We start from the raw sequence: 14,405 nt of genomic DNA, 5'->3' as shown, positions 1-14,405 counted from the left end.
CCTTCACTGGTTAATCTTGAGGGTGGCATTACACTCATCCTGCCATGCCAGATTAGCCTTTAGGGGTAATAATAACTGTGGTAGTCTATCAATGTCAAATTCAAGGAAAAGCAGGCCGTTGGCACTCTTTTCTAGATGGCAGAGGAAGAATCAATGCAAAGTGAGTAACTGCTGTTTTTTTTTTTACTAAACTGGGTCACAGAATGCCCCAAAGGGAACAACAAATGACAACCATAAGATTTCACACAGTGGTTAATACCAACGTAACTGTACAGTGTCCATAGAAGTACCACGGTAAGTAGACAACAGATCCATTACCTCCACCAGCCAGCAGAGGGCAATAGGCAGAAGCAGGCCTACTGTTGGAAGCCACTCCACCTTTTATCAGTTTCAAAATTCAATTAGATCAAATGGAAAGCGTCTCTTGCTATTGTTCTAATGTAAAATCAAAATTAGGATTGCTCACTTGTGACATACGAGTAAATTCAAAATAATATCCAGTACTTACAAAGAAAAAAAAAAGCATTTATTCAGCAACACTCTTGCTGCAGAGAGATACAAGCATACTCTCAGTAGGGAGTAAAAGACAAGGGGGACATAGTTTAGGCAGTGGTAGAAATCGTGTTCACTGTAGCACTTGATGAAAACGGTTAAGAAGTTGGCACCCTCTTCAAAGTTTCACTCACAGACACAGAAAGGTAGAAGGATTTTCTGGTAAATGCACATACACTCAGTTGATAAACATATACACTGTACATCCAAAAACATCATGATTTTGTTGGCACAAACTGTTTAAAAATCTCCTGTGCGACTCCATTTAGCACAAAGTCCACTTCTTAGGTATTGGCAATGTAGTGCATGTCATAAAAAAGAGCATCCAATTGTTTTAAGAGTAATAAGACGTTATGGAGTATAATGCCATCATGGACCAGAAGCACGATGGCCTCCTGGATTGTCAACACCTGTCTCACAGTACAGACAGAAAATTACAACAGTCCTGTAAAATAAGAAGTAATCTGTGAGAAGGGTACCAACATAAAAACTACCTTCTTTTCACAGCCTCCGAATGTCTAACAAATATATCTACATGAAGCTCTGTGAGCTTAGTGATAAATTACCTCACCATGAATTTGTTTGTGTTTTTTTTTTGTTTTGATTGACGGTCATTCCAGAAAAACTGCAAAGCATCTGTAGAATTATTTCAGCAATCATGTAAGGCCTGATAATGGAATAAAATAACCCTGTTTGGCAACAACTCCTCTTATTGCACGGATTATTTTGCGGTCAGAAAATCCTTCCAAAATTCTTGGATAAAAAAAAATATATATTTAAAACAGCAGCCTCAGGGGCGCAAAAATGAAAACATTTGAAGCATCCAGTTTCAACAATGATTCCAAACATGCTCAGAAGTCAGAGGTCAGAGTCTGGACAGATGAATGAATGAGGCCAACATCTTCAAAAGACAGACAGCAGCATTAGAGTTCCTTGAAAATTGATGAACATGGATCCATGGGGCGTACACTAACATGGACTAAGAATTATGCAGGAGATAAAGGTTAAGAGCAGGTAAAGAAATTAAGAGCACCGCTAACTTGACAAAAACTCAACAATTCTGGTGTAAAACACACTGAGCCAAAGTCAAGGCCAGTATAATCACAGAGTACAACAGTGGAGAATGTCTTGAGCAGCAATGTTAGTGTCAGTGGCAGTTTGGTCATTGGCTTATTATGAGCCATCAAGCACTGCAGTCTGAGTCACAGTCACAGTGGTTATCTTCTATTGAAACAGTAACTCAGATTGTATTACTTAAAAACAAAAAAAAAAGGAGTTGAAATTGTTCTAAACACTGAAGAAAACAGCTATTACAAAAGATCAAATTTAATTTGAATGACAATGGCAAGGACACTCTGCTTTGTTCCCCAATTTAACAGTTGTGTTGTGGGTTGTTGATGTCCACGAAGGGTTCAAAGTAAACAGCATCTTTCTTTGAAACTCTTCTTGTTCTTCTTGTTTTTTCCTTTTCCGTTTTTGTCTTTGTTTTCTGACATTTTCTTGCCTCTTACTTCACGCATCAGGTCAAAGAATACCTAGGGAGAAAAAAGAAGATACATCTGTTAAACACTTTCACTTATTAAAAGTAGTAACATGGATTAAATGAAACATTATTGTAAAATACATTGAAAATACATCCATTCATAGTGATGTAGGACACACCTTATCCACGTTGGCTCTGGTTTTAGCTGATGTCTCAACATACTGAACGCCCCACTCCTCGGCCTTCCCTCGGGCCTCGTCCACCGATACCTGCCTACGCTCCTCCAGGTCAGACTTGTTCCCTACCACAAGGAGGGGGATCTTGTCCTCTTCCGCCTTCACCCGCAAGATCTGCTCCCTGCCGGCACAGCACAGATTGGGTATTTATATATTTTCACCAGTTCTCCTTGCATACAGTCTGTAAGTGAGTGTCTTTTGATTGTGATCAAGTATAATGGAATCTAACTAGGGATGTTTCTAATGACTAATTCCTCTGATGTTAAGACTGAAGTTTAATCTAGTCGAAATGGACAAAAGAAATAAATAACATTTGAGCACAATTTAATCTATACACATTGTATCTATACACAATCGGCCACAGACAGACAGATGTAGGCAGGAAACAGTACCTGAACTCCACAGTGGCAGTGAAGGACTCGTGCTCTGTGATGGAGAAGACCAGCAGGAAGCCCTCCCCGCTGCGGAAATAGTTGTCCCTGATAGCAGCGTAGTCCTCCTGGCCGGCTGTGTCCAGAATGTCGATCTGGACCTCCTCCCCATCCAGAACCACCTTCTTCCTGTAGCTGTCTGCCTTGGTTGGCTCGTAGTCCTCCACAAACTGGGGGTGAAAAGATATGTTTCTTTGAAGCTACAAGTTGTATTTACAAGCATAAGTAAAGTAGTTATGTGTAGACAGTTGGTTAAATTGGAAGCGAATTGGAGCAATCTAATGAACATCAGATGAATGACTGAAAAAGGCTGCTTGGGAGCAGTACAAAACCGTGAATGTCCCTAACCTCAATTGAGTGCTGTTACACGAAACAACATCTCTGGTCAAGCAAGCAGTGGACGAGAGACAAGGGTCTTTTTTCTTTACAAGAATCCCTGTTAACCTGTTTGTAGTTTTATAGGACCTCTGTGGTTTAGCAGGTAGGTTGTTTCCTGTAATCGTGTTTTTACTTCCATGTAACAGATAGCAGCCTCATTGTTTCAATTGTTCCCATTAAAAGCGTTGTATTGGTGAACAAGTGAAAGGATGACTTTTACATGTTAAGCTTTTAGAGGAAGTGCTGACATATAAATAGGTGATGCCTAATAAAAAGTGAACGGGTTAGACAAAGACCCGTGCTGAAACTATTATACACCATACTTCTCTATCCGCTGTCTAGAAGTTTTGTAGCGGTGTGTTGACCCACCTCATCATACATGAACTGCAGGGTGAGGGCCGACTTCCCCACGCCTCCGCTGCCCACCATTATCACTTTGTGCAGTGCCAGAGAGCTCTGGTTTTTACTTTTACTGGTAGCCATCACTGGATTCTTCTCTGTGTCTCTTTCACGCACTCGCACACATGCGCACACACCCACGCATACACTTCCTCAGCAACCAGACACTCCGAAACTCCAAAACCTGTGAATGACAAAAGTGGATACATACAGTAAATTACCTCCGTACAGAGAGAACACACGTATGTGGACGGATGACAGTTGTTACTTAACAGTTTTCGCTATGACGACACTAACTTTCTGTGCCAAGGCACTCGGCTTTGCTCCAACAAATTTTTAATCCTAACCCCCACCCTTCCCATTAAAGTGCCAAATTGCCGACTCATGAATCCTAGAACTTTATAAAGTTCGCCATCAAAAGGTCGTCGCAGCTTATCAGAAGTAATGAAGCTATCATTCTCCACTGCAAGACGGCATTTAGGAATGCATTAAAACAGGGCATCATGTGCTAACCTCGTTAAAAAGAAAGGAGATGTCATTGGCCATCTATCTGCACTATATGGGCCCTGCCCTCAGAAGGTGAAAGCTCAGAGTCAATTGCTTTCACCTGACTCTTATATCTTCTATCTCTGTCAGACATAACGTCCAACAGAATTCTAACTGCCTTTGGCTGGGCAGGAAATAGCAAGATACTTCACCAAGACTACACGTGCCATTTATTGTTCTGTCTTTAATCACAGGATCACATTTCTGCATGATAATTTAACTCCACATGTGGTAATTAGACCTGTGGTCTTATTGCAAAGGAAGTACGAATATTTACAGCTCTATCGGCATACATTACCATAAACAATGATTGGATATTGGCAAAAACATCAATACTGAGCACCCCTAGTTTGACTCTAATGGTACACTGCATGAAAACAGCATTAACACAGCCGTTGATGGGCTTTTTAATGATCATTTAATCGTTCTGAGACAGAGTCTGGTATTTTGCCTTTCATTGTAATAGTCGATAGTGTTACGTGAATGGCAGAAAATAAGGCTAAAGTAAGCTGTATTTCTGTATCAGTTGCATCTCAGGCCATTGTTTCTTCAAGATCAACCAAACAAACAGTCAATATCCTGTTCAGGTCTAACCCTGCCTTCCCCCAATATCAGCTGGGATCGGCACCAGCACCCCTGCAACTTTTAAGGATAAGCACGATCGATTATGGATGGATCATTTTTATAGGAATCTTCTTTCCAATCCATGGCAACCCGTTATCTACCCTCACCGGCTCACCCTTGACGAACCTGCTGGATAGGTCAACAGTAGGTTAGGACAATAGAGTAGGAGCACTACTCTCTCGATTGCTTCTCGGCCCAGCCACTTTGACTTGGTATCCTGAAAAAATGGTCAGACAACTCAAACACTGTTGCCGTCTCATCACAGGAAGCAACTTCTTCCTTTTCTTTACCTTCTTTCACCCTTTAATTGTATCTCCATTTGTAGAAAGAAAAAAAACCTTCCATCTTCTATGGCTGTCACCCTAATGGAATCACAGAGCTGATTCATAGCATTATTCAGTCTGTACCTCCCTAACAGTAAAGGTTTCACTTCAGTTCATACAGCAAAATGAGAGACACGAAGAAAACATTCCTGCTGGTGGAATAAAAATAACTAATAACTCCCAAAGTCTGGTAGTGATTTAAATTTATTTTTTTTCCCCACTGTAACAAGAGATAATGTCACAACAAGCCCATGAAACCAGCTAAAAGCCTTTCCATGTAGTAGTTATTTCACATAAGCATTGCACTCCTGGTGTAGATTAACCATTTCTACATGAATGTGCAGAAGGGGGGCTTACTAACATGGCCCCCAGAATAGTTTGTTTCTACAAGCCGTCATTGGAAACAGTTTGGAAAGGGGCGAGCACTTTCGCGATTCTTTTGTAATCTTCTGATATTCTGAGAATGCAGCTGTCATGCAAAGCTACATGGTTTATGTCAAATCAACCTTCATCTCAGTATGCCACCTATAGAATGTCCTATGCTGGCTGTGGACACTGAGGATGTGGCACCATGGTTTCACTCTCCCTGACAAGGAAGTCTGACCTGTGCTCTTCCTGTCTTTGTTATCAGTAACCAGGACATTGAAAGGCCTCATAGAAAGGATATCCACACAAACATACACAATTACACACCTTCTGGGGGAAAAAAAAGACATGCTTAACTCAGCACTTGCGGTCATCATCTAAATGATTCATGTGTAACCCACTTGTCTGTGCATGCATGTACACATAACAATACCAGTACTACACATAAAAGGGATCATAGCTAATAAACTGAAGCGGGGGAAATATAGGCCTATGCTTAGCACAAGAAAGTGCTTAGTGCAACTTTTCTACAGGAAGTTCAGACCTGAGGGCAGGTGTTCCAACATTTTTACACCAGCTGCAGTTCACCACAGGTTGCATGCAGCATTATAATGGAAGCCATTGGCAAAAGAGGAATTAATATTTAGGCCTGACCCAGATATGGAACAGGAGTCTGCTTGGTGCTGGTGCTCAAAGAGGGGGGGAAGTTATTGAGAAAGAGGGGTACAGTCTAAAAGACCACTCTGGTTGCTAAGCTCCTGAAATAAAGATGACACCAGTGCAGTGGGCTACAGGCATTCATAAAGAGTCCCTTTGGAAATGGGCCATTGTTCCCTCCCTGCTCATCTTAACACATCGGCATGGATACTCAAAGGTTTGCAAGCACTCGCATAGAAATAAAAACATAGAGCCTTGATGTTATCAAGCCTTGCAAATAGCGCATTTACCTGAAATATAACGTGACCCCCAATCCCTGATGCTCTTATATGCTTTGTCTCATAAGGCTGACATCCAGTATAAACAATGTTATCACTTGACTGTCTGATTCTAAATACATTAAAATGGTGACTAGTATTTGTAACATATTCAAATTTATTTTCATCTCCTTATGTAAAGAAATGGGCAGATCTCTTTCTTCTGGTCACTTAACCCTCTAGCTGCCTGGTGTCCACTCTATTTGAAAGAGTGAAACAGAAATCTGAGCCACAGTTGCAGAGACACTGATGAGTCTCTCTCGCTCTCTCTCTCTCTGCATTCCTGAGGTCACAGGGGAGAGGGGGTTTCCTCTCCCCATCTGATAGAGAAAGCAGGGGCTTTTCTGGCCCAATAACAACCCACAAAAGTTCAAGTATCTGTTTCTCTCATCATCAATACAGCCGAGGTGGCCTAGGGTGGGTGGTTCAAATGAAACACTGCAATGTTGCACTGATGTCATCGAAACATCCAACAGAAGTTCTGAGATGTGTTGTCATTTGAGGGGAGACAATTACGGTGACATTCCAATCAAAATATTGTGATGTTCACCCTACTTGCAAAACTTTATTTACCTCCCAATTTTCCCTCAACAGATTGATCGTAATGCACAACTCCCTACAAAGATCTTGCTGTATCTCATCCAATATCTAGCCCTGACTGAAACTGTCTTCATTTGTAATGTGAAGGGGGGACTGGGATTTATGCTTTTGGACAGCAACATAACTAGTCATAATCACAGCTCACTGTGGAGAAACCAACATAACCCAGATGAGTCACCTCAGTCATGAGGTTTCTGTAAGACTTCTATAAAACACACAGCTACGGGGATTCAGGATCCTGTTTATCACAGAGCAACTGATGATGCACTTCACAGCAAATAAGACAAATACAGCAGTTATAATGGTCACGGAGAGTGGATACGAGGAAATTGCCTACTTAAAAAGATGGTATACAACAGCAAAGAACAACTTCTCAAAAAGCACACCGCAATGCATACTAACAACCCTTGGCCAGGGGAGAGCACAGAGGAGCCTTTGACATAACCAGGCAGCAGGGAACTAAATCCCCTCTGTGGTACAATCCTTCCTGTTTCAGCAATGCTAAGTGAGCTGCTCTTTTCAAATACACCTCTAGTCTGAAAAGTGTTTCATAGGGGAATCATACTCGAGGTGCAAATGTAGTGCAGTCTTCACTGATCCTGTTCAATGTCAGAACAATGACACCATCACACAAAGTTGTGGAGTTGTAAAGCAAATACCTACGTGATGACATTGTGATGCAAAAGCTTTCTTTGGGTGTAGTCTATAAAACACAAAATAAATCCTCTCAAACCTCCTCACGACTGACCCCGATGATCCAAATGCTCATGCCTTTCCATTACTTAAGCATTCCACTCAATTGGTTCATGGTAGATAGAAAGAAAAGGGAGGGAGGGAGAGAGAGACAGATAGAGCAAATGCAGTGCCACAGGGCAAAATCTTTGGGGGAAATAAATGAGCAATAATCACATTGCAGGACATGCAATGTTGGCAAATTAACTCAAACACGTCATGCAACAACATTTTTGCGGCTTGATACAAAAAGGAACACTCACATGGTTCTCATTTGCCATGACTAGTTAAGCATTCCCCATTAATTACCTACACAGTCCACCACAGTTTATTAATCATATATATTTTCGACATTTCTCAACTCGTGGGATCCGGGGATTCAACTCTGTGGGTCAGAAATGGCCATGTGCTGATATCGTGATATTCAATGACATTTTCTAAATTGATATTAACAACCACGTACTAACTCAAATGTCTCAGAAACTGAATAACACTAAGATTTTTAATTAATTGAGATACTCAGTACTTGTCATTTGTTAAGTATTTAATTCACACAAGAGTAGATAAAAACATGTGCTTTTACTACAGGTGAAAAATAGCAATTTGCTACAACCTGGCAGAATGCAGCTTTTCTTGTTGTACAAGATTAATGCCTTATTGTGCATCGTCCCTGTCTTGAAATGTGGTTATTACATATAGACTTTTTACTTATTAAAAATTATTGTGACATATCCTACATACAATAGTCATTGACATGAAATTAAATATATTGTGATTGAAGATTTTAACTGGTCCCTTACACATAGCAATCACATCTTTATCATATTGGCTGATTTGTTGGGGGAGGGGGAATCCATTATCTCTTCCACATAATCACTTACTTTAAGTCCAGTAAACCTAATCAGAACCTCTTCGGAAAATCTGTTCAGAAAAGCAGATGGACCTCTTTGGTATGATCCAACCAGGCTAAAGTGGCAGTCTATAAAATTTGAGATACGTTGCTTCTAGCGGCCTCTTTGGCTGTAGATGGAACTGCAGACGAGCCTCTGGGACCCCATCTCCCTCACCGAACAGTATCAACTGTCTCTCATCTGCGTGATGCCTTCAAATGCTCAACACTGAAAGGAGGTCCGTTGTTTTCCCTCGTTCAGTCACTTTGCTTCTTGACGACTTGCCCTTCTTCACTTCGATTTTTTGTTGGCTTTTTCTTGGGACTGGAAGTTGAATGGTCTTCCTTCTCTGCCTGTTGATCCTCCATTGTGAGTCAGCAGTAATGAAATGTACCTGGCTGCGCCGGTCAAACACTTTAGACTAGACTCAGCAGTTAGAAGTTACCGATTTCCAATGACAATGACACGCAGCATACGCTTCCATGTGTAGCTCCACCTGGGCAGACCAACCACTGCTGACTGACGTAAAAAGCGTCACTCATTTTAAATTTTGCGCGGGAATGTCGCCACAGACACGGAGATCCTATTTCTGGGCAAAGCAGTACAAGCACTTTCATTAGTGGGTCATATGATCAATCTCCATTGTTTTAACTCACTCTTTGATCGATAGTAACTCAAACGAAAATTAAATAGATGAAAATGTTACGGACTGCCACTCTAAGTACAAAATGAGGGAACTTAAATGTTGCAGTAACAGGAAGGAAACGGATGGATTAGCCTGAAGAAAAACGTTCAAGTGAAAAAAAGCATGTTTGGAGTTACAGGGAGAAACATCCAGACAATTCTGACAGAGAAACGAGGACTGCAGCCACATTCACAAGACCTTTCTTGACAATGACACCTTGACTTCTGATGTCATTCACTTGCAATGGGACTACAACTAGGAGTTATACATCTCTGCCAGAATTACAATCACAATCCAGCTGTCCTGTTGGTCAATGCTGATCACGGTACTGACCTTTTTCATTAGTTTCAATTTCACTGCAGAGTTTTCACTTCCTGTGATGGTCCTAATGTTGTTTCTTGTATTGACCTGAAAAGTCTAAAACGGCATTTTCTTTAAAAAGTAATTATGCTATATAGGAGAAAAACGTGGACACTGTATTCATAAATACTATCAGCCCTCAATAGTTCCAAAACATAACCATCTACATCAGATAAAAAAGGAACTGGAGGATACTGGTGGAGCCCTCCAAGACTGCAAAACAATTCCTGAATGGTTTCCCTGAGCATGCTCTGATTGTGCTAGAATCAGCATTGTGCTCACGGGTTGTTTACAAGGGAGTTGACTACATATTATTCCAGACGTGTTAACTGTGGTATTCAATGACACTTGCTGACTGGCTGATTCACAGCTTGAAGTTTCAACAAACTTAACCTGGGGACACATAAGGTGAGATTTCAGTCTCGAAATTGTGAGAGACATGCAGCAGCTATTTTCTGTGACCTAAGCGTATTGGCACAACACACTTCACAGTAGAGGTGGGAGAAATAACAAATTCTATGATGTATCATGATGCTTTGTTGAATGATTCTGCATCGATCCAGTAAAGTCTATAATCGATTATTAATTTAGATTTCTTTGGGCAATCTTTCCACATTAGGTAATGTAGCACATCAACTGTATCATACAAATAGGAATTGGTTTGAAAGATTTGAAGGAAACATTATCATATCTGAATCGAAAATAATAATCGAATCGTCCATCCATCCATCCATCCATCCATTGTCTACCGCTTATCCTGTATTCAGGGTCGTGGGGGGGCTGGAGCCAATCCCAGCTGTCATAGGGCGAAGGCAGGGTACACCCTGGACAGGAAGCCAGTCTATCGCAGGGCCGACATGTAGAGACAGACAACCATTCACACTCACATTCACATTCACACCTACGGGCAATTTAGAGTCCTCAATCAACCTATCCCCATCCTGCATGACTGTGGGAGGAAGCCGGAGAACCCGGAGAGAACCCACGCTTACACGGGGAGAACATGCAAACTCCACACAGAAGGAACCCGGACCGACCCGGGAATCGAACCCGAGACCCTCTTGCCGTGAGGCGAGAGTGCTACCCACTACACCACCGTGCAGCCCCATAATCGAATCGTGACCCTCTTAATCATTATCAAATCGAATTATGAGTTGACTGACAATTCCCCCACTACTAAGATTCGTCACTTACAAATCTGTGATTCGGTCATTAACCTCCAAGACTCTTTGACTGTTACGACCATAGCATGGTTTGTATGTTTTTCAGAAAAAAACTCACATCGAGTCTCCACTGTGCATGGTCAAATGCATAATCTCGGCGTATGGTTATTTGGTGTGCGTGATCAGCAAGCCGTGTTTTTAAAAGCAGTTACCTTCCTCAATATGTCAGGGTGACTAACTCAAACAACTTGTAGTGAACCTAGGATGCAGTAATAATGCTCAGCTCTCTTATTTGACGATGAAGCCGGAGTTTCATTGTTTACCTCAAACTCCACCACAAGACACAAACACACTAGAACTAATTCAGATTGATCCAAATCAGCAGGTCTTTGAGAGGCCCCCAAGGGGATAAGCGGTATTATATTATATATAGTATATCTAATAAGTTATCCTCATGGATTTATCCCATCTGTGAAGCCAGAGATTGCCTTGTGCCACATTAGTCAAAGCTTTAATATATTAGTTCTGTGAAATTTGTCAATGACAAACTGACTTTGGTTATGGATAATGTTGCCTAAGCGGCCAAATGTGTAGCAACGATGAAAGGAAACAAGCATTGAATGAGTGATTTTACAGCCCATGTCGAATAAATAACTGGACAAATCTGAAGTGGAGTGCATCCCTAATGCATCTATGTATAGAAGACTATGGAGGGAAAACATGATAAAAGACCCTGTTTAAGTATTTTTAAACCAGGCTTTAATCACCCTTGAGACACATGACTCTGGATGATGAATTATATGTCACTTAGCCCTGATACCAGAGAGGCATATTATAAATTAGATGAAATAATAGTCTTGCTTTGCCAACACTATACTATCAACAAACCCCCTAAACCTGTCCACAAACAAAGGTTTATAAGAGTTGGTATCCTTTTGTAAGTAACCACGATGTTTCAGCTGTCTTTAAAGTAAATGGGCTCAGGGAACAACAGAGTTCTTCATTTACTCAGTTTCAATTGCACCAATAAACTAATTTCATTTAGCAACTGGATGGGTCACAGAGGAACACCTAATAATAACGTGCCAAAACATTGTGATGTAAAATGACTCTGCCTCACTGGTTTTTGCTGACAGTTGGGAATAACGTTGCCAACACGAACCAGGCTTGGGCGTGTCGTCTTCTCATGGGGATAAACTTTTCAGCACAACCCAGTTGGTGTTCAATCTCGACTGCAATATCATTACAACAGCCAATTATAACAACAGCTAATCGAGCTTAGCATTAGCTTCCCCTCGACAACAACTCCGTTACATCTGACACATACGGAACAAGCTACGGTAACTTGACGTTAGCATAACTCTTGAGTTCACGATAGCTTGGTAAGCTAACAGCAGTAACGGCAGCTGGACATCAACAAATGCTAATAAACACGGACTTTGGTAACACGACTTCCACTCTTGCGACCGCACCACACAGACCAGTGCAAACATTACACATGCTTGCTCTTATGATTCATTAACAACCAAGAAAATTGACGGAGCGCTGACACATGAATACAAACGTTGTCCACATCAGTGACGCTAGACACAACGGTGACTGGTAACGCTAGTAACGTGACGTCTAAGGTTAGCGTTATGATACACATAACACGCAAACTACAACACTCTCATTAAACTAGATAGTTTACAGCTAGTTGGACCTGGGGCGAATTGGCGTTGGGAGTGTATTTGACCGCGTCTTGTGTTAAGCGGTCATCCCTCTGGGTCCACCGGTCGCTGGTCCTTCTTTAAAACAGGTGTGGTACTTTATTACTCTCGAACGGCCGTGTAACAAACAACGTCCAGTTACTCCAGTCCATTAATAGAGATGTAAGAAGCCTTACCTAAGCAGGGTTCGTATTTCTGCCCTCGGTTGATGTTATCTTGATGACCGCATTAAGAGGGGATTTCGGGGCATTGGTTCTCCAAAAGCAAACCGCTCCTACAACAAAAGCCCCACCTTCCGGATGTAAAAACTACAGATGACAGGATGTGACGCCATCGTCATCGCCGCGGTCTGTTGTCGTTTATTTTGATTTTGAAATTCATTTCCGGAGTACAAGGCTGGTCACCGTTGACCTGTTGCAATGCAACAACTGACCGAATACTGCAAATAAAATAAATAAATCCATAATTAAATAGTTATGTCCAGAAATACACACAGGCACTATATGAATTTGTTTAGCTCTCTTTACTACAAATTAAACATCCTTCATAATGTCGCTGACCATTTACTAGTTTCATATTTATATTATTATTATTATTAATATTAATATTATTATTCATATTGTTATTATTATTATTATTATTATTATTATTATTATTATTAATAATAATAATAATATTAATAATAATAATAATACTATTTACATACAGTGTCGGGCAGCCAATTCTCAATGCAACCTTATAATAATTAATCAGCTATTTATTCTGATGGATTAAAAATAATGATACAGGGCAACATTTTTTTACACTTTTGATTAATCAACTATTCACTTTCCTGATTGATTAAATGGTTGGTGTTCAAAATGTCAGTAAATTAGGAAAACTTGTGACACAATGCTGACATTTTGAAATGTTGGGGTTTGTCCCATCAAATACATAAACAATTGATTAATAAAATTGTTGCAGTTTTTAGATTTTGATAAATAAATGAATGCCTAGGCCAAATTTCCATACCACAGTATCACAGTCTGTAAAATGGTTAGCTTTGATCTTGACTACAATGCAATTTATTGGCTAAATATGAAACTACTGTACGACTTTTACCAATTGTGTGCACTTTTCTGTATGACAAAATGTTAACATCTGGGGACTGCTGCCATTTAAATACTTTACAATTTGCTTCTCTGAAATTACAGAATAAATTATGACAACAATTGTCTAGGCAGACTGGAGGATGAGAGCAGCCAACTGAATTAGGCAAAACATAATGTGTTTATGCCTTCAACAATAGTTTGACAAAACATTATATGGTTAGGTTTTCAATTATGAAAACAAAAACGCCAAAGACACCATGAAAGTATAATAGATGGAGTCCCATTAAAATGTTTATTTAAAATGTAACTTAGTAGAGCTCATTATTCTATGAGTAACAGTACAGGTAGTGAATTTCTTATTTTATTGCAGTACACTAATAGTGACCTCTATAACCCTGAATGAGAATAAGTGAGTATAGAAAGATACAACTGGGGACTTGAAGGTCATATTTATAGAGTTGAGTGTCACTGTGTCGCTATGCTCTCCCAACAGATTTCGTAAGTACTCCCCATAAATGTTAAGAATCCCTTCGTACCATGCCACACAAAAGCAGTTATGTGCCCTTTTCCTCTTCTGCTATTAATGTGAAAGAAAAAATAAATTGAAGAACAGCATTGTGCGGAGTGAAGACCTTTATATTCTTTCTTCTGCTCTAGGTCATACACATAACTGATGCATTCAGAGTCCCTGGAGAACCCATTTATACAAAAATATGCACAATTCCAGCACCAAACCCAACTACATGGAACCTTCTATATACAATGATATGCCATTAGACAGACAGGGTGTGCCCATACTCTCATCTGAGGCAGCAGACAGTGCTGAAGACTTGCTGTCCAGATAACGATGGAGGCTCTTAAGG

General features: G+C 40.5%; 1 protein-coding gene across 1 annotated transcript; it reads right to left on the bottom strand.

Annotated features, from left to right (window-relative positions):
• Positions 1 to 504: 504 nt before the first annotated feature.
• On the bottom strand, positions 505 to 12,754 carry LOC311022482 (ras-related protein Ral-B). Its single transcript, XM_084023757.1, has 5 exons — positions 12,628 to 12,754; positions 3,450 to 3,663; positions 2,664 to 2,872; positions 2,215 to 2,392; positions 505 to 2,087 (listed from the first exon to the last, which is right to left on the bottom strand). The coding sequence occupies exons 2-5, from the start codon at positions 3,561 to 3,563 to the stop codon at positions 1,965 to 1,967; spliced, it is 624 nt and encodes a 207-aa protein (XP_083879883.1). The 5' UTR covers positions 3,564 to 3,663; positions 12,628 to 12,754; the 3' UTR covers positions 505 to 1,964.
• Positions 12,755 to 14,405: the final 1,651 nt, after the last annotated feature.

This window comes from Eutrigla gurnardus (assembly GCF_963514095.1).
Source record: "Eutrigla gurnardus genome assembly, chromosome: 12".
NCBI lineage: Eukaryota > Metazoa > Chordata > Actinopteri > Perciformes > Triglidae > Eutrigla > Eutrigla gurnardus.
The sequence above is the reverse complement of the archived record's forward strand: the minus strand, read 5'-3'. Positions and strand labels throughout refer to the sequence as shown.

Coding starts and splice junctions, on each gene's coding strand:
- LOC311022482 (XM_084023757.1), bottom strand. CDS start 3,563: ATGGCTACCAGTAAAAGTAAAAACCAGAGCTCTCTGGCACTGCACAAA. Junction 2,873..3,449: donor TGCAGTTCATGTATGATGAG/GTGGGTCAACAC, acceptor TTTCACCCCCAG/TTTGTGGAGGACTACGAGCC. Junction 2,393..2,663: donor ACTGCCACTGTGGAGTTCAG/GTACTGTTTCCT, acceptor CTGTGCCGGCAG/GGAGCAGATCTTGCGGGTGA.